Genomic DNA, 23,261 nt, shown 5'->3' on the forward strand with positions numbered 1-23,261 from the left:
GGTCTGGGTCAAAAGGGGGGTGCACATTTCTGCTGACTAGACCAATTCAGGGCAAAATTGTGAAAGGCTCTGAAGTGAACTAAAAGATTGCCAAGTACCTTCAGTGGAAAAATAGGTTGCCCGGCACATCCTTCCAGGTTCCCCAATTCTGTGAGGACTCTGCTTTTCGTTGTCTTTGAGCTACTTGACAACTCTGCAAGTTGTAGGTAACCATGAGCAATACAAATTATTCTTGTCCATAGAAATGTAAATTGTATGAGGAGGAATGCAACTGATTCTTGTCCTATGGATATTGACCTGTTTTTGATCAATTTCTGATTCATTTTAGCATTCCTTATTTGGCTCCGTATGTGTGTTAATTTGATTTTTTCTTTGATCTGGTTATAAAATCTTATTAGTTCCTGCATTAATTAATGACTTAAATAAAATCTTTGACATTTTATATTTGTATGTGATTATATGATCTTTTAGGTTTTACCTTTTACTTTATTCTACAACACTGTAGGAGTAGAGGTTAATTTGTGGAAAACTGATAGCAATGCAGGTGATTCTTGTCTGAGGGTGATGCAGATGATTCCAGTCTATAGCACTGGAAATGAATTTCATTGTGTAGAGAAACAATTGATTTCCCGCTAATAGAAAAAACAACTTCAAATGTTACAATTTATTGCCTTATATTAACCAGTTTTTCATCTATTAGCAAATTTATTTCAGCATTCCTTTGATTGACTACATAAATCTCTTTCAAATTATCCTTTGAATCAGTTTCTTCATTACTTGAGTTGAATCAAGTCTTTGGCACGTTTATTTTACATTTGCAAGAAAGTCATGTTTTCAACTTGTGAAAATCATATGTTAGTATGTACTAAACCCTACAGATTTCACAAAAATGGGAGTCCCTACTCTCAAGGAGTCTAACAGGTGAACTATGTATGACGTATGACAAATATGCAAAGTAAGCTAAATTTCATAAAGTCAATATCTATGTTACAGAACGCTAAAGAAAGGAGACATTAGGGGCGCCTGGGTGACTCAGTTGTTAAGCATCTGCCTTCGGCTCAGGTCATGATCCCAGGGTCCTGGGATCGAGCCCCGCATTGGGCTCCCTGCTCGGCGGGAAGCCTGCTTCTCCCTCTCCCACTCCCCCTGCTTGTGTTCCCTCTCTCGCTGTCTCTCTTGCTGTCAAATAAATAAATAAAATCTTTAGAAAGAAAAGGAGACATTATACAGTGAGGTTGATTAGGAAAGTCCTCATAGATAATATTTGAAGAGGCTTTTGAGGCAGAAATGGGGGCATTCTAGGCAGAGGGAATAGTATAAACAAAAACATGGGAATAGATACTTGTGTTATAGATAAGAAAGAGAAGAACAGGGGCATCTGGGTGGCTCAGTTGGTTAAGTGTCTGCCTTTGGCTCAGGTCATGATCTCGGGGTCCTGGGATCAAGCCTGCATCAGCCTCCCTGCTCAGTGGGGAGTCTGCTTCTCCCTCTCCCTCTGCTCCCCCACCACACTTGTGCTCTCTCTCTTTTTCAAACAAATGAATAAGATCTAAAAAAAAAAAGAGAGAGAGAGAGAGAGAAGAATAAAGTTAGGTTTAGGTATGTTGTGTTTGAAGTACCTGTGTGATAGTCCTGTAGAGGAGTTCTGCAAGCAGTTGGAAATGAATATCTAAAACTCAAGTAAAAGGCTAAACAAGAAATAAAAATTTGAAAATCACTGATCATGAGAGAAAGAGCTACTGCTATTTTGTGCTGTTATTATATCCAGGTTATGGTGACTATTTAGTAACATTATTTATTAAGTATTTACTAATTACTACATGTCGGTCTCCTTTATATTATTTTATTTTAACTTTATGAGAACTCTTGGGTCTGTATTATTATCCCCATTTTACAGATGAGAAGATCGAGGTTCAGAGAGAAGTAATTTGCCCAAGGTCACAATTGCTGGTAAATGAAGATGCCAGATTAGAGACTAAGTTATTTGACTCCAAAGCTCAATGCTGTTGTTGTTCTTTTTTTTTTTTTAAGATTTTATTTTTTTGTCAGAGAGGGAGAGAGAGAGAGAGAGAGCACAAGTAGGGGGAGCGGCAGGCAGAGGGAGAAGCAGACTTACCACTGAGCCAGGAGCCCGATGCCAGACTTGATTCCAGCGGGACCTGATCCCAGGACCCTGGGACCACGATCTGAGCAGAAGGCAAATGCTTAACCGACTGAGCCAACCAGGCGCCCCCAAAGCTCATGTTCTTAACCACCAGACTTTATTGCCTCTCAAAGCTGGTTTTTGTTTTTTGATTTTGTTTGTTTGTTTTGTTTTATTAGAGGGGTGGAGATTAGGCACTATACTCTGAGCACACTATGGGTTAGGTTACTTCCCTTAGGAAATAGTAGCCGCCCCCCCCCCCCCCGAGGATACTAAATGGGCTATAAATAAAGCCAGTCTTGCTAAACGAAAACTAGAGCTGGATAAGAAGGCCTGAGCCGAATCAGAAAATAACCTTTTGGCTTTGACGGAATATACTCAGTTGGCCACTTACAAATGGCAGGAAGCTAAGGAGATGAGAAAGAGGAGGACCATGAGGGTATCTGCAAAATTGAACTGGGATTTGTTTGCTTTTTTGGTTCTAGAAATAGAATAAAAAACAATTACTTCAGAAACTTGACCATTTGGGTGCCTTTTCAGTTCTTGGTAATTATTAAAAATTTGTTTTTTCTTTGAATTCAGTAGAGTTCTTTGTTTTTAATGTCCACAAATCTCAGATATGCTAAGTAGAATAAAATAAATGGGGTTTTTCTTCACTTACAAGTTTTAAAGAGGGCGCCTGAGTGGTTCAGTTGGTTAAGCGACTGCCTTCGGCTCAGGTCATGATCCTGGAGTCCCGGGACCGAGTCCCACATTGGGCTCCCTGCTCAGCGGGGAGTCTGCTTCTCCCTCTGACCCTCCCCCATCTCATGTGCTCTCTATCTCTTTCTCATTCTCTCTCACAAATAAATAAATAAAATCTTTAAAAAAAAAAAGTTTTAAAGAGAGCGGGGCGCCTGGGTGGCTCATTCGGTTAAGCAACTGCCTTCAGCTCAGGTCATGATCCTAGGGTCCTGGGATTGAGCCCCGAGTCGGGCTCCCTGCTCAGTGGAGACCCTGCTTCTCCCTCTCCCTCTGCCTGCTGCTCTCCCTGCTTGTGCTCGCTCTCTCTGTCAAATAAATAAATAAAATCTTTTAAAAAAAGTTTTAAAGAGAGAAAAATGCAGACTGGGGGCCAGCTATAATTACTTATGGAGGCTGTAACTATAGTGGGATCATGACCTGAGCCAAAAGCAGACACCTAACCAACTGAGCCACCCAGGCACCCCCTATAGTGACATTCTAGGGAAAGAGCTTAGTTCATTTTTGTAGTCACTCTTGCATATCTGGGAATTCTTCCGATAACTTTTTCTGCTCAATTCCTCGAGAATTTTGTGTTTTCTTTGAACAAGAAATGTTTTTCTCTTACATCTGTGTAAGTTAGTAGTTGAAGCCATGGGAGTAGCTATAGCAGATGCTATGACTGTCCAAAATAGAGCATCTTTAACAAACTAAGAAATAGTGTAATGATTAAAAGTGTTGGCCCTAGATTCAGATAGTACAGATTCTAATCCCAGTCCCATCTTTTATTGATTGTGTGATCTGGGCAAGGCCTTTCATTCATTCACTAAGAAAGTATTTATTGAGCACCTGCTAAATCTTTGTTGTAGGCACTTGAAATCTAGAAGTGAAAAAAATACACAAAGATCCCTGTCCTTGTGGAACTTATATTTGGGGAGAAGAAGAAACAGATAACAAATAATGAACATAACAAATATATTATGTAATATGTTAGAAGATGATAAGTGTCATGGGGAAAGAAAAAAACAGAGCTGGGTGAGGGACAGTAGAAGTGTGGAAACTGGGAGGAGTTGCAATTTTAAATAGGGAGAGCTAGACAGGTATTGTGGAGAAGGTAATATTTGATCAAAGATTGGAGGAGGGGAGATTGACAACCAGAATGAGGGCTACATGGGGAAAGATGATTCTAGGCAAGTACAAAGCCCCTAAGGTAGAACTGTGCCTGGCACGTTTATGGAACGTCGAAGTGCCCACTGAAGTTGCAATGCTGTGAGGAGAGCAGAGGCAACAGGGTAGGGACATACATGTAGTGCTAAGTAAACCACTACAGACACGCGAGCTTTTATTCCGAGTTAAGATGGGGAGCCATTGGAGAGTTTTAAGCATAAGATAGATATGATCTGACTCAGTTTTACAAGGGATCACTCTGGCTTCTGTGTGTTTTTTGTTTGTGGGGTTTGTTTTTTTAAGATTTTATTTATTTATTTATTTATTTATTTATTTATTTATTTGACAAAGAGAGAGAAAGACAGCAAGAGAGGGAACACAAGCAGGGGGACTGGGAGAAGGAGAAGCGGGTTTCCCGCCAAGCAGGGAGCCCGATGCGGGGCTCGATCCCAGCACCCTGGAATCATGACCTGAGCCGAAGGCAGACGCTTAACCAATTGAGCCACCCAGGCACCCCATGGCTTCTGTGTTTAAAATAGACTGCAGAGGGGCAATGTCTACCTAACTGCTTGAGTCCTTGGTTTGCTCATATGGAAAATAGGGATAATGACCTCCATCTCTTAGGGTTGTTGTTATCAACAATGAAATATATATATATATGAAGCACTTGGTGCAAAAGGCCTAGCACGCAGCAGCCACTCCATATGTATTAGCTATCATTATTAGCACCATCATCTTCTCAACTAAAAAGTTTTCTCTAAAGTCAAAAATTCTTTGTGGAAAATCTTTAGGGACCAGAAAGAAGGGAGGACACGCTGCACAGCAAACTAAGTTTTGACATTTTTTACTCTGATCTAGTTTTGCTGTTTTTATTCAAATTTATGGAAATTTGACATTTCTAACCTCTATGATAACTTTAATTATTCTTTATTGAGTCTGCAGAAGCCTAGTATTCTCTCAAGACGGTAAGAACTGCAGGAGTTATTTGGTCCTGCAAATATTGAGGATTTGATAAAATATGCAAATGACTGAACATGTAGATGGAGTTCATATGTTAATTCAACAAACAGTTACTGAGTTCCTACTATGTGCCAAGTACCATGTTAGGTGCTGGGTACATTTGTGAATCAGACTCAGTCCCTGTTGTGAGGGAGATGGACATGTAATCAGCTGATGCAATTCAGAGTGAAAATGTTCAGGAAGGTATTTTATTTATGTATGTATCTATGTATTTATTTATTTAAGAGAGACAGAGAGAGAGTGTGTGTGAATGGGGGAAAGGGGCAGAGGGAGAGGGACAGGGGAAGCAGAGTCCCTGCTGAGCAGGGAGCCTGACGCGGACCTCCATCTTCCCACCCGGAGATCATGACCTGAGCAGAAACCAAGAGTCAGACGCTTGCTTAACCAACTGAGCCACCCAGGCGCTCCTAGGAAAGTTCTAAGCACAGCAATCTGTCTAAGATACAGACCAAGAAATTTTAGTAAAAAGATGGAACAATCTTACTATTTAATTCAACAAAGAATAGTCATAGCAAATTTCTAGAGATTGCTGAAGCTCCATAAAACAGAGCATTTGTATATTATAGTCTATAGGGATGGGTCATTAAAAGCAAAATAGTCTAAATAACAATCAGATAGATGGGAGAACTGATTATTTAATATTTACTCAGTGACAGCCCATAATAAGTACTGTGAATCATAGCAAAAGCCAGATTAAGAGCTCATGTGATTTCTTTTTGGCTGATTTTTCCTCCCTAGGGTAGAGTTATTACAAATCTGCCCTGTTGCTCAGGGTTGGCTAATCAGTCAATCACAAATATTATATATCTATTATGTCTCAGGTACTGGGAATACAGCAGTGAGCAAGAGAATCGTGTCCCTGTCCTTGGGGTGTCTGCTGTCTAGCTGGATGGCATACATTACATAAATCATTACCAGTGGAATATAAGCTCTATGAGAGCAGGGCCTTGTCTTTCTGTTTTAGTCACTGCTCTATCTCCAGAACCTAGAACAGCTGGTGTGTAGTAGGTCTCTTGTAAAAATTTATTGTTTATAATTATTAATTAAACAAGTAAAATACCATGAGAGAATATAAATTATAATATAGGGTACAGCTTAGACTGAAGGGTTAGGGACAGGTTCCCTGTGGAAGTGATGTTTAAACTGAAACTTAAAACAGACAAACAAACAAACCTGGCAGAAGAAAGAATATATCTCTACCATATTCTGTACTTTCCCTACACTGACCACACTTCAGCTGGAATCATTCTTTTGCTATCTAGCTTCACTGTAAGCTTTGGAAGGTCAGGGACCAAGTGTATTTGTCAACAGAATCCCTGAATCCCTAGAACCTAGTCCATAGTAGGGACTTCCCAATGGAATGAATACTTTTGAGAAGGAAATTCAGACATGTAGGATCTGCTAGTGGTATAATTACAGCCTCTCAGGAGAGGCAATTCTATTTAATGCCATATGCCCAAGAAACTGATTAAAAATAAGAAAATATTTACCTGTCATAAATCTTGGCAATTCTCAATTCTCCTCTTCCTTTTCTCAAGCTTATTCTTGTTGTCGAAGCATGAGCCAGAATGTGTCCCCCGATCGGTTTTTTGGGGTCTGCCTGAAAACTGAATTAATAAAACACCTTTTCAGGTTTCATCATAGGGACTATATACAGTAAAACCTGCAATTATAAGGCAACTTTTGTGTGGAGCACAGCAGGAGATGGGGTAGGTGTGTGTTCTAAGCAGGCAGAGGCTCGTTCGTTAACTATGGAGTGGGGTATGGATTGGAGCTGCTCTATACCCCCTTGCCATCCTGTTTAGGCTTCTGAGAGTCCTATGATGTACAGTTCATGTTTTGAATGCTTTTTTAAAAGGAAAAATCACAAATAAAATGTTATTCACTGTCTTAGGATAATTCTTGGGAGTAAGCAATTTTTCTTCTTTACAAAATACAAAGACTGAATTTATTTATTCATTCATTCATTTATCAGAAATATTTATTGCTTTCTCTTTTTCGCCGCCATCCTGCTCTGCGTGGCTGGCTGCTTCTCTCCATGTCTTCTCACAAGACTTTCAGAATCAAGCGATTCCTGGCCAAGAAACAAAAGCAGAATCATCCCATTCCCCAGTGGATTCAGATGAAAACTGGTAATAAGATCAGGTACAACTCCAAGAGGAGGCACTGGAAAAGAACTAAGCTGGGTCTATAAGGCATCACACATCATGAAATGACACACTTAATTGGCACACGTATTTAATTAAGCTGCGTGAAGATCATGTGTTCTATCATTCTGTAAACATCCTTCCTACCTGGCCATAGACTTGTCTTATCATGGAAATGATTTTTCTCTGTAACTGTGCCTCTGCACCAGTAGGTTGGTTCAGTAATAAATGTGAGACCTTTCGGCTCTACTGCTGTTGTGTTTCTGATTTGTGAAGTACTGAATTCCCCCACCTGTCAGATCATGCATAGCACTGTCAGAACTTTCTGCAGTGATAGAAATGTCCCTTGACAACCAAGTATGCAAAGTATGGCTAGGGGGCACCTGGGTGGCTCAGTGCCTTAGGCCCAGGTCATGATCTCAGGGTCCTGGGATCGGGCTCCCCACTGAGCAGGGTATCTGCCTGCCCCTCCCCTGGCTTGAGCTCTGTCTTCTCAAATAAATAAAATCTTAAAAAAAAAAACAAAAGAAATATTTATTAACGGCCTACTATGGGGCGCCTGGTGGCTCAGTTGTTAAGCATCTGCCTTCGGCTCGGGTCATGATCCCAGGGTCCTAGGATCGAGTCCCACATCGAGCTCCCCGCTCAGCAGGAAGCCTGCTTCTCCCTCTCCCACTCCCCCTGCTTGTGTTCCCTCTCTCACTGTCTCTCTGTCAAATAAATAAATAAAATCTTTTTTTCAAAATGGCGTACTGGGGCACCTGGGTGGCTCAGTCGTTAAGCGTCTGTCTTCAGCTCAGGTCATGATCCCAGGGTCCTGGGATCGAGCCCCGCATCGGGTTCCCTGCTCCGCGGAAAGCCTGCTTCTCCCTCTCCCTCTCCCCCTGCTTGTGTTCCCTCTCTCACTGTCTCTCTTGCTGTCAAATAAATAAATAAATAAATCTTTTAAAAAATGGTCTACTATGTGCCAAGCACGATTTTAGTCTAATGAATAAGAAATGCCCAATTATCCCTATGAGGTCATGATGTAAACGAGAGCAGATTGAGAACCTCCTTCTTGTTCATTAACTGTATGTTGGAAGCCTTCAACTTCGCACTTGTTATGAATTTGCAGTGAGAATAATTTTGGAAATGTCTTTGTCTTTATCACTGATGCTCAAAGTTTATCCTTCTAAAAGAAGATACAGAAAAGATAAGTTTTTACTATGTCTGAATTCAAAAAATATATTATGATTGCAAGGTAGTTACAAATATCGTTGATACTCATCTTGAGAGATACATTCACTAGGGGACTAACACTCACTTGGCAAGGAGTGAAGGGTTCTTAATAACCCTAATAGTGAACCCTTTAAAAAAGCCTAGGTGCTTTAAAGCATCAACAAAATACCAGCAAACCAAATCTGGCAGCATATTAAAAGGATTATACATCATGACCAAGTAGGATTTATTTTAGAAATGCAAGAGTGGTTCAACAAAGGAAAATCATCAGTGTAATATACCAGATCAAAAGAATAAAGGGAAAAAACCCCGACATAATCATCCCAGTTGATGCAGAAGAAAACCTAGGCTTTGAAATCATCCATAAAAGGAACTGAATATAAACTAACAGGTTGGGGTGCCTGGGTGGCTCAGTCGTTAAGCGTCTACCTTTGGCTCAGGTCATGATCCCAGGGTCCTGGAATCGGGCCCCTCATTGGGCTCCCTGCTCCGCGGGAAGCCTGCTTCTCCCTCTCCCACTCCCCCTGCTTGTGTTCTCTCTCTTGCTGTCTCTCTCTCTCTGTCAAATAAATAAATAAAATCCTTAAAAAAAAGAAATTTAATAAAAAAATAAACTAAGAGGTTATACTTGATCAAAATAAACTGTGACATAGCCTAATAACCTCACCTCTGGGAGAATATGGTTACAAGTCAGTTTAAATTCTGCTTGTTCCTTGAAGCTGTTCAGGATTCTGGTTACTCTAAGTATGAGGCAGGGTGTAGTAAGGATGTAACTGACTGGCATGAGGTTAAATAGATGGTAGGGTGGTGGGGATAAGAAGCTCTCTGGTAAAGGAGTCTGCTGATAACAGCAGGAGTCTGCTTATAAACTGCTGCTTGGTTAAATGGCTCGGGAGTTAGGACCAGAAGATCCCTGGCTGGGGCTGGATAGGATTGGTTAAGATTCAGCAGGTCCAACGTTGAAACAAACACAGAAAGTTAGTTTTGGAGTGAACCACTATCAAGAAAGTAGTAGCTTGGCAGTTGAGACTGACAGCAGTTAAGAAGTCAGAAGGCCATATACTACATCTCTATCCATTTATCAGTTGATGGACATTTGCACTCTTTCTATAATTTGGCTATTGCTGATAATGCTGCTATAAACATCGGGATGCATGAATCCCCTCGAATTAGTATTTTGTATCCTTTGGGTAAATACCTAATAGTGCCATTTGCAATGACGTGTATGGAGCTAGAGAGTATTATGCTAAGCAAAATAAGTCACTCAGAGAAAGACAAATACCATATGATTTCACTCATACGTGGAATTTAAGAAACAAAACAAATGATCACAGCAGAAAAAAAGAGAGGCAAACCAAGAAACAGACTCTTAACTATGGGAGAACAAACTGATGGTTACCAGAGGGGAGAGGTGGGGAATGGCTTAAATAGGGGGATGGGGATTAAGGAGGGCACTTGTAATGAGCACCGGGTGATGTATGGACGTGTTGAACCACTAAATTGTACACCAGAAACTAATATTACACAGTATGTTAACTAAGTGGAATATTAATAAAAAAAATAAGTCAGAAGGCTAGATTGCTTTCTGCAGGCAGCTGAAGGGGTAAAGCAATAAAGTGATCTCAATTGGATGAATAAGCTAGAGTTCAGTTGTCTATGTAATGCTTACAGTTCAATACCACTCTTTTTAATGGAATGGCTCTGGATTTTCCAGGTGATCCTATGTTATTGGTGGTTCTTCAGGGTCTTAAAAGAATCCTATGTTCTATGCAGATGTGCCCTGATGATATCAAACAGGGCTAGGACTCTGAACTTGCAAATACTATACTTAACGCCTCCCTAATGTACGTTTCATATTGTGCCGTTAGTGCCATTATTATTCACCTTTTATATTTCCCTTCAATCTCTCATCTATTACCCGTCACTAAGCTCCTTAAGGGCAGACACTGTATTTAACTGTGTAGCAACGAGCTACACAGTGGGTGCTCAAAGATATTTTTGAACGTAAAATATAGAAGTTATAAAAATATCAAGGAGAATATTGGACTGTAGAAAGATTGGTGCTTCCACAGAAGGTACACCAATTAGAAATTTCTATCAAGAGGAGACAAGAAGCTAAATGGGTGGAGAGAACTTTCAACAGCTATGTTACTGCTTCTCACAGATGGTATCTCAGTACTGCTTAGTAATTCTCCTACATGAGCATGGTTAGTTTCCTTAAGCCCCCTTTTCCATTCTTGTCCCTTCATCTTGGATGACAAAGCTTGCTTCTTCTTTTTTTTTTTAAGATTTTATTTATTTTGGGGCACCTGGGTGGCTCAGTCGTTAGCCGTCTGCCTTCGGCTCAGGTCATGATCCCAGGGTCCTAAGACTGAGCCCCGCGTAGGGCTCTGCTTAGCAGGAAGCCTGCTTCTCCCTCTCCCACTCCCCCTGCTTGTGTTCCCTCTCTCACCGTGTCTCTGTCAAATAAATAAATAAAAATAACAAAAAATAAAAATAAAGATTTTATTTATTTTTGCAAGAGAGAGGGTGCAGGCAGAGGGAGAAGCAGACTCGCCACTGAACAGGGAGCCTGACCTGACATGAGACTAGATCCCCTGAGATCATGACCCAAGCCAAAGGCAGACGCTTAACCGACTGAACCACCCAGGCGCCCTGACAAAGCTTGCTTCTTTGTGAAAAAGAAATGTGTTCTCAGGAAAAAGCTCCCTCAATTTCCCCTTCTTTCTATTTGCTGCTTATATACTTCTCTACAGTTGTAGTCATCCTTTCTTCTTCCCTCTCAAACTTTGCTTTTTCCTTCTTCCAACAAGTCCTCTTACACCTTGATGCCTTTGCACACACAATTCCCTGTAAACGAAAGCCCTCTTCCCACTGTGTTTGTTCATTTAGCTCCTACTCACCCACCCAGTGTCATCCCTTCTTGGAAGCCTTACCTGATTCTCTGAAACAGAGTGCAGCCTTCTTGTCTGTGCTCTCATACCACCATATATTCCTCTTTGAAAGCACACTGCATCGTAATTTTCTTTTTTTTTTAAGATTTTATTTATTTATTTGAGAGAGAGAGAATGAGAGATAGAGAGCACGAGAGGGAAGAGGGTCAGAGGGAGAAGCAGACTCCTCATCGAGCAGGGAGCCCGATGTGGGACTCGATCCGGGGCCTCCAGGATCATGACCTGAGCCGAAGGCAGTCGCTTAACCAACTAAGCCACCCAGGCGCCCTAATTTTCTTTTTAGTTAAGTAGGCTCCACACCCAATATGGGGCTTAAACTCACCACTCTGATATCAAGAGCCACAATGCTCCACCAACTGAACCAGCCAGCAACCCCACAATGTGATTTTTAATTTATAGGTCTCATTCCCCTACTATACTCTAAGTCCTTATTCATCTTTGTAACTCCAGTGCCTAGAAAAGTGCCTATAATATAAAAGGCACTGTATAAATATTGTCGAATGAATAGAGGAGAGGACAATTTGGGTCTCCCTGATCTACATTCTTTTGGATACAGATTTGGAAACACATCTTCAAAGAAGCTATAATTCAAGGAGATTTTGAAGGGTGTTCTGACAAAAAGGCAAATGTAAAAGGAGATAGAATTTCTCTCTAATTGAAGTAATCCTGTTCCCACCCCATTGCTGATAAGCTAAAGAAGAGCAGGAAGGTGGAGCTTTTAGATGCATAGCCATGATTTTTTTAAGCAAATTACTGTTTGCTGTGACCAATGTGGTACCTTATGCACAATAGGTACTACTGCTTGTTACTGATTACTCTAGGTGAAGAGCCCGAATGTTAAGCATGTTATCTTGGGGCACCTGGGTGGCTCAGTCGTTAAGCATCTGCCTTCGGCTCAGGTCATGATCCCAGGGTCCCAGGATCGAGCCTCACATCAGGCTCCCTGCTCCCCGGGAGGCCTGCTTCTCCCTCTCCCGTTCCCCCTTGTTTGTGTTCCCTCTCTCACTGTGTCTCTCTCTCTGTCAAAATAAATAAATAAAATCTTAAAAAAAAAAAGAATGTTATCTCAAAAAAAAAAAAAAAGCTATCTCCAAAGGGAGATGATTTTGAATGAACTAAATGGGGAAATACATTATAGAATGTGCAAAAGTACTAAAAAAAATATAGGAAATATATTATGGGAAGAAAAATGTCCTCAAAAGTGACTCATAAAGAGGTTATACTTAATCAAAATTGATTACCACATACTATAACAACCTTAGCTCTGGGAGAATATCAAGCCAATTCAAATTTTACTTGCTCCATCAAGGTGTTCATGATTCTTTGTAGAATTTATGGCTCTTAAGCTTTCTTATAGGTCACTAACACTTTGATAATTTAATAAAAGATACAGACTCTCACTCAGAAAAATGCACATATGTATATACATGAACTTTTCATGTAAGTTTAGGGGATTCATGGTTTCTCTCTCCTCTGATGTAGATGGGCATTAGTAATAATAACACCTAGGATTTATTGAGTCCTTACTCTGTAGCAGATGCTCTTCTTAACTCATCCAAATATTTCCTTTTGCTTCGATTCCATATTTAGTGAATAACTTTAGATTAAAACTTGAATTTCCTATAAAGGTCTGCTTCCAGGGAGAGAATGCACTGGTCAAGAAACTCAAATGTAGTTACATTTTTCATTGTCAGTAAACTGGTCCTCTGCTCTTTCATTGAGTCTCTTGAGCTTGATTAATGTGAATCTGCCCCTAAGAAATGGATTGGTTCTCAGCAGGTGACCAAATCAAACCTCTGCCTATAAGGCTGAGGGTCCTGAACTCTGGTCAGTTCACCAAGGTAATAGATAAATCCCTGCGAAGTTTCTCAACAGCTTGCCAACCTCTCTCCAGGCATAGATGGCCCTGATGTACTGTGTGGTGTATGAGCTTTGGACCTAGACCCGGGTTCAAGTTTTGGCTCACCAGCCAGCCATGTGACATCAGGAAAATTGCTTAAGCATTTTAAGTGTCTGTTTCTTTATTTTAAAGGGGGAGTAATAACAGTACCTAACTGGTAGGGTATTTGTAAGAATAAAATGAAATAGTTTAGGTAAGGCATTAGCCCAGTGACTATAATTACCTACTTTTCCAATCCTGACTCAAACATGTATTATCGATGTTACCTTGGGCTAGTTACTTATGTTTATGAACCTCAGTTTCTTTACCTATAACATGGGAACAAAAAGATCTCACCTCTTAGGACCATCATAAGGACTCAAGATATATTAAAATAACTCATTGAGAGCCTACCACATGCCAGGAGCTGTGCCAGGTCATTTACATACATTAGCTCTACCTTAGCACTAATCTTGGCACATAAGAGATACTCAATAAATGGTAGCTATGGTTATTTAATTAAACGATTCATTTAACACAGCCACTCTTTCAGTGACATGTAGACCAAGAAATTTTCTTAAAGTTTCTTTGAACCTTGAGTATTCTAGCAATTATAACCAAGGCTCGAGGTAAAGTACAAGAAGATGTAGCATTCCGCATCCTTTTAGAGGGCTTTAATTTACGAATATTTCTGACCTAGTAAAACAGCTTCAGAAAACCACCCACATTCCTCCTTCAGCCTATTCTTATTTACCCTTCTTTCATATATTCTTCTCTTCTTTCCTCCTTTTTTCAGGGGATGGGAGAGTATGATGGGTAGGAGGAAGAGAGAGGCGTGGATATTAGGAATAAAGAGGGGCCAAGAGAGACTGTGTCATTTATCCCCATCTGGTTGAACAGGACATAGCGTATTACATCGTTGAGGGTAAGACCCAGAGCAGCCTGACCTCCCAACTTCAAACCAGCATGCTGGGGTCATGAAGTACAAAATTATGGTGATGGTAGGGCAGGTGATATTTTCCTAGGAGTGGGGTAGGGAGGGTAGCACAGTGAGGTTAAAAGAGCATTAACTCTGAAATCAAAGATACCTGGGTTCAAATCCTGGCTCCTGTTTTTAGTTAGTTAGTTAGTTAGTTAGTTAGTTAGTTAAATGTCCCAGACTTGGCCAGAGGGAGCCCCTTCATTTTAATTTTTTTCAAAGATTTTATCTATCTACTTGTTTGACAGAAAGAGAGAGAAAGAGAGAGCATAAGCAAGGGGAGTGGCAGGCAGAGGAAGAAGCAGGACCCCCGCCCCCTCTCCCCAGAGCAAGGAGCCGGATGCCAAAGCGGAAGGCAGACGCCTAACCAACTGAGCCACCCAGGCACCCCCAGGCTTCCATTTTTAAACTGGATGATTGAGCAAGTAGATACTCTGAGCCTCTGTTTCATCCTTTTCAAATTAGGAATAATAATAGTATCTACTTTAACTACTGGTTGGCGTAGGGACCTTCAGGGGCCCGCACAAGGGCAAATTGGTATTGTCCCTGAGGGACAGCTGGAACTCCTGGTACTTTGGACCTGCTGCAGGGTAAGCTTTTGGATGGAATTTTTGAGAAGGGGTCTATTGAGGAGAGAAAGGCTGAGTGAACATGCCCAAGAATGAGGAAGATTCTTTGAGATTAGGGGAAGATAGGGAAAGAAGAGTACTGCAAAAAGAGAAAATTTGGGGGAAAGAAGAGACTTTTTTTAAATATTTTATTTTTAAGTAATCTCTACACCCAATGTAGGGCTTGAACTTACAACCCTGAGACCAAGAGTTGCATGCTCTATCAACTGAGCCAGCCAGGCGCCCCAAGAAGAGATGGTTTTTGAAAAGGGCTATGTTTAGGGACACCTGGGTGGCTCAGTCAGTTAAGTGTCTGACTCTTGATCTTGATCTCAGGGTCATGAGTTCAAGCCCTGAGAGTTCAAGCCCTGTGTTGGGCTCCACATTGGGCATGGAGCCTACTTAAAAAAAAAAAAAAAGTAAAAAAATAATAAGGGGTATGTTTAAGAAGTTTTGTTAAGTAATCTCCCACCCTGCCATTTTCTCATAAAATATGCAGAAAAATTCTGGGGTTTGGGGGAGGGGCATAGAGTGTAGCAACATTCTGAGACTGGCTTCATAGGAAGAACAGGGAGGCCCAAGGAGGCTGAGTTGGGGTGATGAGCGAATTATACAGATAAAGCATAAAAGCACCTCGCACATGGTAAGCAATCAATAAATATAAGACCTCTTAGTCTCTTAATGGAGTTCATATAGTTTATTTTTACTTATTCATTTTTAAAGTTTTTCTTTTATTTAAGTGGGGCTCGAACTCACAACCCCCAAGATCAAGAGTCACGTGCTCTTCTGACTGAGCCAGCCAGGTGCCCCTGAAGTTCAAACAGTTTAAATGACTTACTCAAGGTCACCACGCTAGTGAACTTGACTTAATGTTTTTTCTTTAACTATATTGCTTCTTAACTTACGCAAATGATGTTGGATAAGTGGGTGACACCCTTAGAGAACAAACTGACTGCACATTTACAAGACTGCAAATGTTCTAAGATGACTTTTTGTTTTAGCTAAACAAATACACAAAATAGGTGGCTACATCATGGTCTTATTTGTCACTCATATTATCTGGCCTGGTGTGGAGCTTCACAGGCTGATACTTTTCACTTTTTATCTCCAGGCCTTCATCAACTGGATCATTTTAGTTCTAAAATCTGTATCTGTAAGCCTCGTCTAGGAGCTAATGCCCTGCTGTATCATACAGCAGCTCCTCACCTCTATAATTTTGTTCCTTTTTAATACGATGTGCCATCAAGTATAATGCATGGGATATAAGCCTCAATTATTGTCAGCATACTTGGGGACTCATACCAATTATAGTGATACTTCTCTGACAGGTCCCAGGCAAGCTGCAGCTTGGAGTTCTCTAACACTGAGAAACAAAGATTTGCTTTATGGGAGGTTTTCTAATAGCATTTGAGATTCTTTAGTTTAAAACTGTACTGTTTTTTATTTCTTTTTCATTTAGTTGTGGTAATCTATGTGCTTTATATAAAGACATACATTTAATTTATATTGTTATAATTTAATATACTTTAGAATATACTAATTATAATTATAGTGAACCTTGATTCCTCACAATTTGGCTTGGTGGAGATGAAGTTTCAAAGCAGAGTCACCCAAGAAAAGTCCTAGCCTTTGCTATCTTGTCTGGTTCTCAGCTCACTTCACTATAAATCTCCCCTCTCCAGCTCCTACAATTGTTTCTTTCCATCATCTCTCTATGTCTCCTTTCGTTGTTTTATTGGAGTCAATTCAAAATGGTTTTACTCTTTTTTAAATTTTCTACAAATATAAGAAAAAGAACCCCTATCTGACCTAATTTCCACAGATTTCCTTTGCCTTCTAACCCCAGATAGACAGTTTTGGTCTCTGCAGTGTTCCCTCCCCACACCTGAAGAAAGAACATTGCTCTTTAACTTGTACTGTTTTATTTGAATGCAACCCACTTCCTCCCTCTGAGCCAATGAGTCATTTTCTCTTTTTAAAGTGAGCCCTGAAAATCTTCCATTTCTCTTCAGTTTAAAATTATTCTCTTTGTGAAGTACTTTATGTCCTGTGTATGAAAGACACCCTATAAAACGGAGAAGATTGCCTTAACTACTCAAGGACTACAATGTCTGACCTACCAAGTCTTCACAATTCTGAGTTAAACGGACATCATTTATTTTCTTCTTTAGGTAGGCAAGGCACATAGTCTCTTTTGTGCACTAGTGAATTCCCAGAATCTTGATACGTAGATTTTTAAAAAGTATTTATTGGCTGAATAAATGATTTTTCCCCCTCCTCAGTCTTTTTAACTTGCTTAATACCATTCATGTAATTAATATTTTTCACATTGGAATCTCCTGTGATTAAGTAGAAAGTACTCATAAAAGGGTATTGAAAAGTGAGATATACATATTGCAGAAGATGTAGCAATACTCTTAGTGTTAGTGTAGAAAATGCCTGAAGTGGGGTCCCTGGCTTGTTTGGCCAGGGGAGCATATGATTCTTGATCTCAGGGTTGTGGGTTTGAGCCCCACACTGGGTAAAGAGGTTACTTAAAAATAAAATCTTTTAAAAAATAAAAAAATAGGGGTGCCTGGCTAGCTTGGTCAGTGGAGTGTGGAACGCTTGATCTCAGGGTTGTGGGTTCGAGCCCCACATTGGGTGTAGAGATTACTTAAAAATAAAACCTAAAAAAAAAAAAACAACAACAAAGAAAATGCCTAAAGAGACACATGTTCGTTTCAATACAACTTACAAAATTTACATTGGCATATCAAATATCTTCAAACACATATGTCAATGATCCATTTATCTGCTACTAAATGATGTATTGTCTTGGTTTTAAATAAAACTATATTGCAATCATTAGGGTAATAATTGATTTAAGCAAGAACCTTCAATGGATGCTAAAACCAATTGGTGAGAGCTTATTGCAGAACATAATATTTCCAGGCATCTCAGATTACTCTTACATACCCCACAAATTACTTATTCATTATAAAGGTGAAAAGGTCTTCTACAATGGGGAAATCTTGTGAACACCATCTTAATCACATGATCAAACTTCACATCACTAATAATGGAACAAACCGCCATCGTATGCCTCCTGATATGATCTGTGGAGAAGGCCATAATATTGCTTATGTAATTTTCCGGCCAAAAGTGTTTAACATTTTAAATAATGAGGAAAAATACCCTCCAAATTGAGGGACATTCTGAAAAACAGTTGGCCTGTGCTCTTCAAAACTGTAAGTGTCATAAAAGCCTAACAAACGCTGAAGAGCCGTTCTGATTAAAGGAGACTTAAGGGGCAAGACAACCAGCTCCGTGTTTGATACTCAATTAGTCCTGAATCAAAAACAAAATTAAAAAACCCCGGCAACTATAACAGACATTTCTGAGACAATTGGAGGTGCTGGAATATAAATGTATATTAGGTAACACTAGTATGCCAGCGTTAAATTTCTTGACAGTGATAGTTATACTGTGGTTGTGTAGGAGAATGTTCTGGTTCTTACAACAAATATGCTCAATTATTAAGAGAGGAAGTGTCATAATGTCCGTAAATAATCCTCAACGGTTCAGGTGGAAAACCTCTCAAATGGTTCACAAAAAATACACATATATATATTTGAGTATGTGTGTGTACGTACGGAGAAAGAGAACTTACACACATGCACACACATGGACACACAAAACATGAGAGGGAAAAAATGTGGCAAATGTTTACAATAGAAAAACTTAGCTGAATGATATATGTATATTCGTTGTACTAATCTTGCAACTTTTCTCTGGTTAAACAATTTTCTAAATAAAAACTTGTTGGAAAGATTGAAATCATGAATTCAGGGTTCTTTTGATTGCTTATTCAGATACATAATGCTCAAAATGTTTGATGGTGGCAACTAATCTTTCTTTGAATTTTCTGTTTTCATCATCCCACTTTATTTAGCTCTCCTTGCCTTTCTGTTCACTGCCATCTGTCAAGCAGAGCCATCAATAAGTATGTGATGTGCACAAACACCTCAACAGATTCTGCACATGCCTAAGTGAGAACTGAAATTCTGTTTCTTCTAACAGGAGACTTCTCTCATAGGACCTCTTATAAATGTATCTCTTGTATACCCTGCACAGAGCCTCCTTTTTTTGTTTTTAGGCTGATAGTTTATCATACTGAATAGAAGCCATTCATGTATATGGAATATAAATTTTTATCTTTTTCTTTTTGCCCTCCAGTATCTTTTTAGCCCTAGACAAAAGAGGAGCCCAAAGCATCTCTAAAAATGGTTGAACTCTTGCTTTATTCTATAAAGAACTAGAGAAAAATAGACTCTGGATAACAAGTGATATTTGCAATTATGAAGTAATATTCACTGTGTAATACAGTGATTTGTGATATATTTGTGCCCACATTGGGACTGATCATTTTGGAATTATTTTCTATTCTTCACTCTAACCCTTTTGATATTAACCTTTGTGAAATACAAAAGCAGAATATTGGGGCTTACGTCATAGTTGCTCCTGGATCAGCAGTCATTTGATTGGTCACAAACACAGCCACGTTATATTCTGCATCAAGAAATAAAATTAAGAAACTAAGGGAATAGCAATATAAAAAGTTCACTGCTTCGATTTCAGAGTTTAGGAATACTGTGCTATGAATTGATTTTATAAACAATATTACATTCCAATTTTTTCATTGATAACATGAATTAATTTATTTAAAGTTATTATTGTTATTACTATTTAGGTACTTATCGTATTAGAATCAGTATTTTGGTTTAAAAAAAAAAGAACTGCATTCCCATGAAGGTAATTTTATTTTTAAACATGTATTGCCTCCTGACATTATTCTGAGCTTCTCTGCAAAGCCTACTCAACAGTCACAGATGCTATTCCGATAGCACCACTTATTTTAAAAATCTACCTTCTGAGATTTTTTGGAGTCGTGACAACATCTGGGCCAATTTTTGCTGCCGTTCAGCCAACTCCCCACGACCGCTGAAATCCACTCGAAAAAGTGCCATTATTGAATCAATGATCTGCACAGGATTAATGTAAAAATAAATATGGAAATGGAAAGAAGAAGTTAATTTGGATTGGAATCAATAGAAGAAAAATAATATGCTAAATAGCTCTGTGAGGGAGTGGTATTTAAAAGCTTGTACCAATAGCTTGAAGATGCCAGCCTCTTCATGGAACTTGGCTGCTACATAATCAAGTAGCTCCATCTGATGTTCACCTGGTGGGAAATGCAGTGAGAAAAATGTTATAACAGCTAGAAGAAGCAGAGGCTAAGATCATTTATGTTCTTGGAGTCAAGGAAAAGAGAGTCCTAAAAGAATTTTCTTAATTGTTCATGGCTTTATTAAATATGATTTCACATTCTGCCTTAGCATGCATGCCAAATGCTACATTATCCAAAAAGAATGTTACTCTCCATTTCAAAGACAAGAACAAGAAATCATTTGAGGGCATTTTAGTATCTCAGGGCTTGCCAGATGATAAAATCTGTGGACTGACTAAATAAATTTGGAGGAAAGCAAAATGAAAAGAGAACAGAACAGCATCAAAATGTTGTAAGTATCACTCAAATAGCAAATCAGTGCTGCCAACCTTAAAACAGCCCAAGCATCCAATTACATGGGGCTCTTACTAGTATATGCACGTGCATAAAGGACATTGTCCAGTACTGCATCATGGTCTACACTGAAGCGGTCAGCAATGTCCCGAAGGCGATCTGGACGGCTGGAGTATGCCAAAATTAAGGATCCAATAAATCAATTCCAAAAAAAGTTTAGAACAACTACAAAAAATAATACCTTAAGTAAGTAAACTAACAGAGAGGCAAACATCGTACCTGCAAAGGTATTCTGGAGGATGCTAATAATCACTTAAAATCTGTATCAGATTTTTCTTTTTCATAAGTACCCAAATTAATAAATAACTTAGTTAGTGATAACAGTGATAGAAATGACGAGGCAGTGATGAATTTAAATACTAAATACTCTAATCCTTACAATAACTTTGGAAGCTAGTTGTTGTGGCCTATATTACATTTTACAAATGAGGACACTGACAGAGATTAGGCAAATGACTCAGGATTATGTAGCAAATCAGTTACAAGAGAAAAACTAAAAAATAAGATTTGTGACTCTCTTTTGATCTCAGTTCTGTAAAAAATAGATCTATTCTAGGAAGATAATATCACTGAATTATAATTCAAGTCACTTCAAAGTGAATTAATTCACTCTCTTTAAACTCTTCGCTTGTTTAATATGAAGTAATTTAATATACTGTTAACCATGAGTTGCCAACAAATGATAAATTTGACTACATAAACCAAAGGAGCAATAAGTAATTTCAAGGATCATGGGGTGCCTGGCTCAGTCATTTGAGTGTGTGACTCTTTTTTTTTTAATAAATTTTTAAAAAAAATTTTTTTAAGATTTTTTAATTTATTTATTTGACAGAGAGAGACACAGAGAGAGAGAGGGAACACAAGCAGGGGGAGTGGGAGAGGGAGAAGCAGGCTTCCCACTGCGCAGGGAGCCCGATGCGGGGCTCGATCCCGATCATGACTTGAGCCGAAGGCAGACGCTTAACAACTGAGCCACCCAGGCGCCCCTCGAGTGTGTGCCTCTTGATCTTGAGGTTGTGAGTTCGAGCCCTACATTGGGTGTAGAGATTACTTAAAAATAAAATCTTTAAAAAAAAAAAGGAATTTCAAGGGTCAGAAGGAAATTATCGACCTATTGTTTTCAGTTTGTTTAGGGTTTAAAATCTCCCTTCTTCTAAAGGACTTGTGTTAGCTTTCTGAAATTAGTAAATTCATAGGGAGGCACATTCAGAGTACCTGCAAAGGTATTTTTGAAGATGCTAATAATCACTTACATCCTATCTAAACTATAAAGGCGTAATCAACATTTTTTTTAGGTCTTTGGTGATCCCAAATATGCCTGCAGTATTCTCTGAAATGAAGCGAGCTAAAATAAAATCCATGTCTGTGTTCTCATTTCACTTTGTTTACAGTGTTTATATAGTACTGATCATACTATAACTGTAAAACGAGGACAAATTACAATTTTATTTGTGATGTTTACAACTAGCTCCGGTATGTGTAGAAGTGGATTGTCTGATGCACTACACGTGTTCTTTCCTTCAGAGCTTCCGTGACAACCACTAAAATCTTCCATTGCTACTGAGTATACCCAGTAGATGTTTTTGGTGAACAGGTCAAAGACGGCAAAGACTTGGAAGACACAGTAAAAATGCTTTTCAGTATTTCACTTTTTACAGAACCTGGTTACTATGTGACTGAAAGTGTAAAAGTTGGGCTTATGCTGAAGGGAAGTTCAAATCAATTTATAAATATTTGTTAACCGATTACTATATGGAATTGATTACCATTTTAACCAATTACCAATGCTTTGTGGAAGACCTAAGGAGTCATAAAACAATCCACATTACAGGTAAATAGAAAACATAATTAAGAAGGCAAACTATAAACATATAAAAAGGAAAATATCAAGAGAGAGCAGTGTACATGTAAGAGAAACTAGAGGGGCGCCTGGGTGGCACAGTCAGTTAAGCAGCAAACTTTTGGTTTCAGCTCAGGTCATGATCTCAGGGTCCTGGGATCGAGCCCCACAATGAGCTCTGCACTCAGTGAGGAGTCTGCTTGAGATTTTTTCTCCCTCTCCCTTTGCCCTTCCCCCTGCTCATGCTCTCTTTCTCTAAATAAATAAAATATTTTAAAAAAAGAAAGAAACTAAAGGAATGAGAACATTCCACTGGGGCTCTTGAATGTCCTTGTCCGCCCCCCCCTCCGGCTGTCCTCCCTACTCCTTCTTGCATAAGACTTGGCTCCTAACTGCTCCTCTCTACCATTCTTGATAAAATCCAAATTGCCCAAACAGTGGCTGCTCATCTGCAAGAACCATTCCTCCCTCTTCAAGAACCATTCTTAATCAACTATTTCTGAAATGAGCTGAACTCCAGCTGCGCTCCTCTTGCTACCGCCCTATGTGGCATTCCACCCTCCTTCCCCAAGTTTGGAGTCTCCTTCAGAGTCTTCTTAGGCCTATTTCCAAATAAAGTCTTCTGCACATGGCTCTCTGTTTTTTTTTTTTTTTTCTTCTAAGACGGTATTTTAGGTAGTAAATTCTATAACAGATTAAGAAGGACAAGGTTTTTTACGTTGGGTAATTAGAGAAGATTAAAAAAGGCAGGCCTTCAAAGGAGAGCCTTAAAGGATTTGTATGATTCAGAAGGATAGGGATAGACAGTAGGGATAGACTGATCAAATACCCAAGGAGGATAGAAATATACCATGCAAATTTCTCTGACTGGCCAGATTCACATTTAAGAGCGAGAGCAAAATACAGTCATTTTCAGATTTGCTAGGGCTCAAAGCTTACCACCCAGATTACTTTTCTGAAAGA

The 23,261-nt window shown here is 39.3% G+C and overlaps 2 protein-coding genes across 3 annotated transcripts in view; one reads left to right on the forward strand and one right to left on the reverse strand.

Moving 5' to 3' along the window:
* DMC1 (DNA meiotic recombinase 1) overlaps positions 1 to 23,261 on the reverse strand; it is a 36,461-nt gene that overhangs the window by 375 nt on the left and 12,825 nt on the right. The window contains exons 8-12 of one of the 2 annotated variants that reach the window (XM_028115599.1): positions 20,474 to 20,565; positions 19,986 to 20,059; positions 19,745 to 19,859; positions 19,326 to 19,386; positions 6,541 to 6,657 (exon numbers count right to left, since the gene is read on the reverse strand). In XM_028115599.1, the coding sequence (XP_027971400.1) occupies positions 6,541 to 6,657; positions 19,326 to 19,386; positions 19,745 to 19,859; positions 19,986 to 20,059; positions 20,474 to 20,565 (459 nt within the window). The remainder of the gene's footprint in view (positions 1 to 6,540; positions 6,658 to 19,325; positions 19,387 to 19,744; positions 19,860 to 19,985; positions 20,060 to 20,473; positions 20,566 to 23,261) is intronic. The other variant, XM_028115600.1, reaches the window with a different exon arrangement.
* Positions 7,061 to 7,244, forward strand: LOC114218457 (large ribosomal subunit protein eL39-like). Its single transcript, XM_088025678.1, has one exon. The coding sequence runs from the start codon at positions 7,089 to 7,091 to the stop codon at positions 7,242 to 7,244; it is 156 nt and encodes a 51-aa protein (XP_087881804.1). The 5' UTR covers positions 7,061 to 7,088.

The sequence above is a fragment of the Eumetopias jubatus genome, unplaced genomic scaffold (assembly GCF_037043125.1).
Source record: "Eumetopias jubatus isolate StellerSeaLion01/CBP00866 unplaced genomic scaffold, mEumJub1_p1.0 scaffold_8, whole genome shotgun sequence".
NCBI lineage: Eukaryota > Metazoa > Chordata > Mammalia > Carnivora > Otariidae > Eumetopias > Eumetopias jubatus.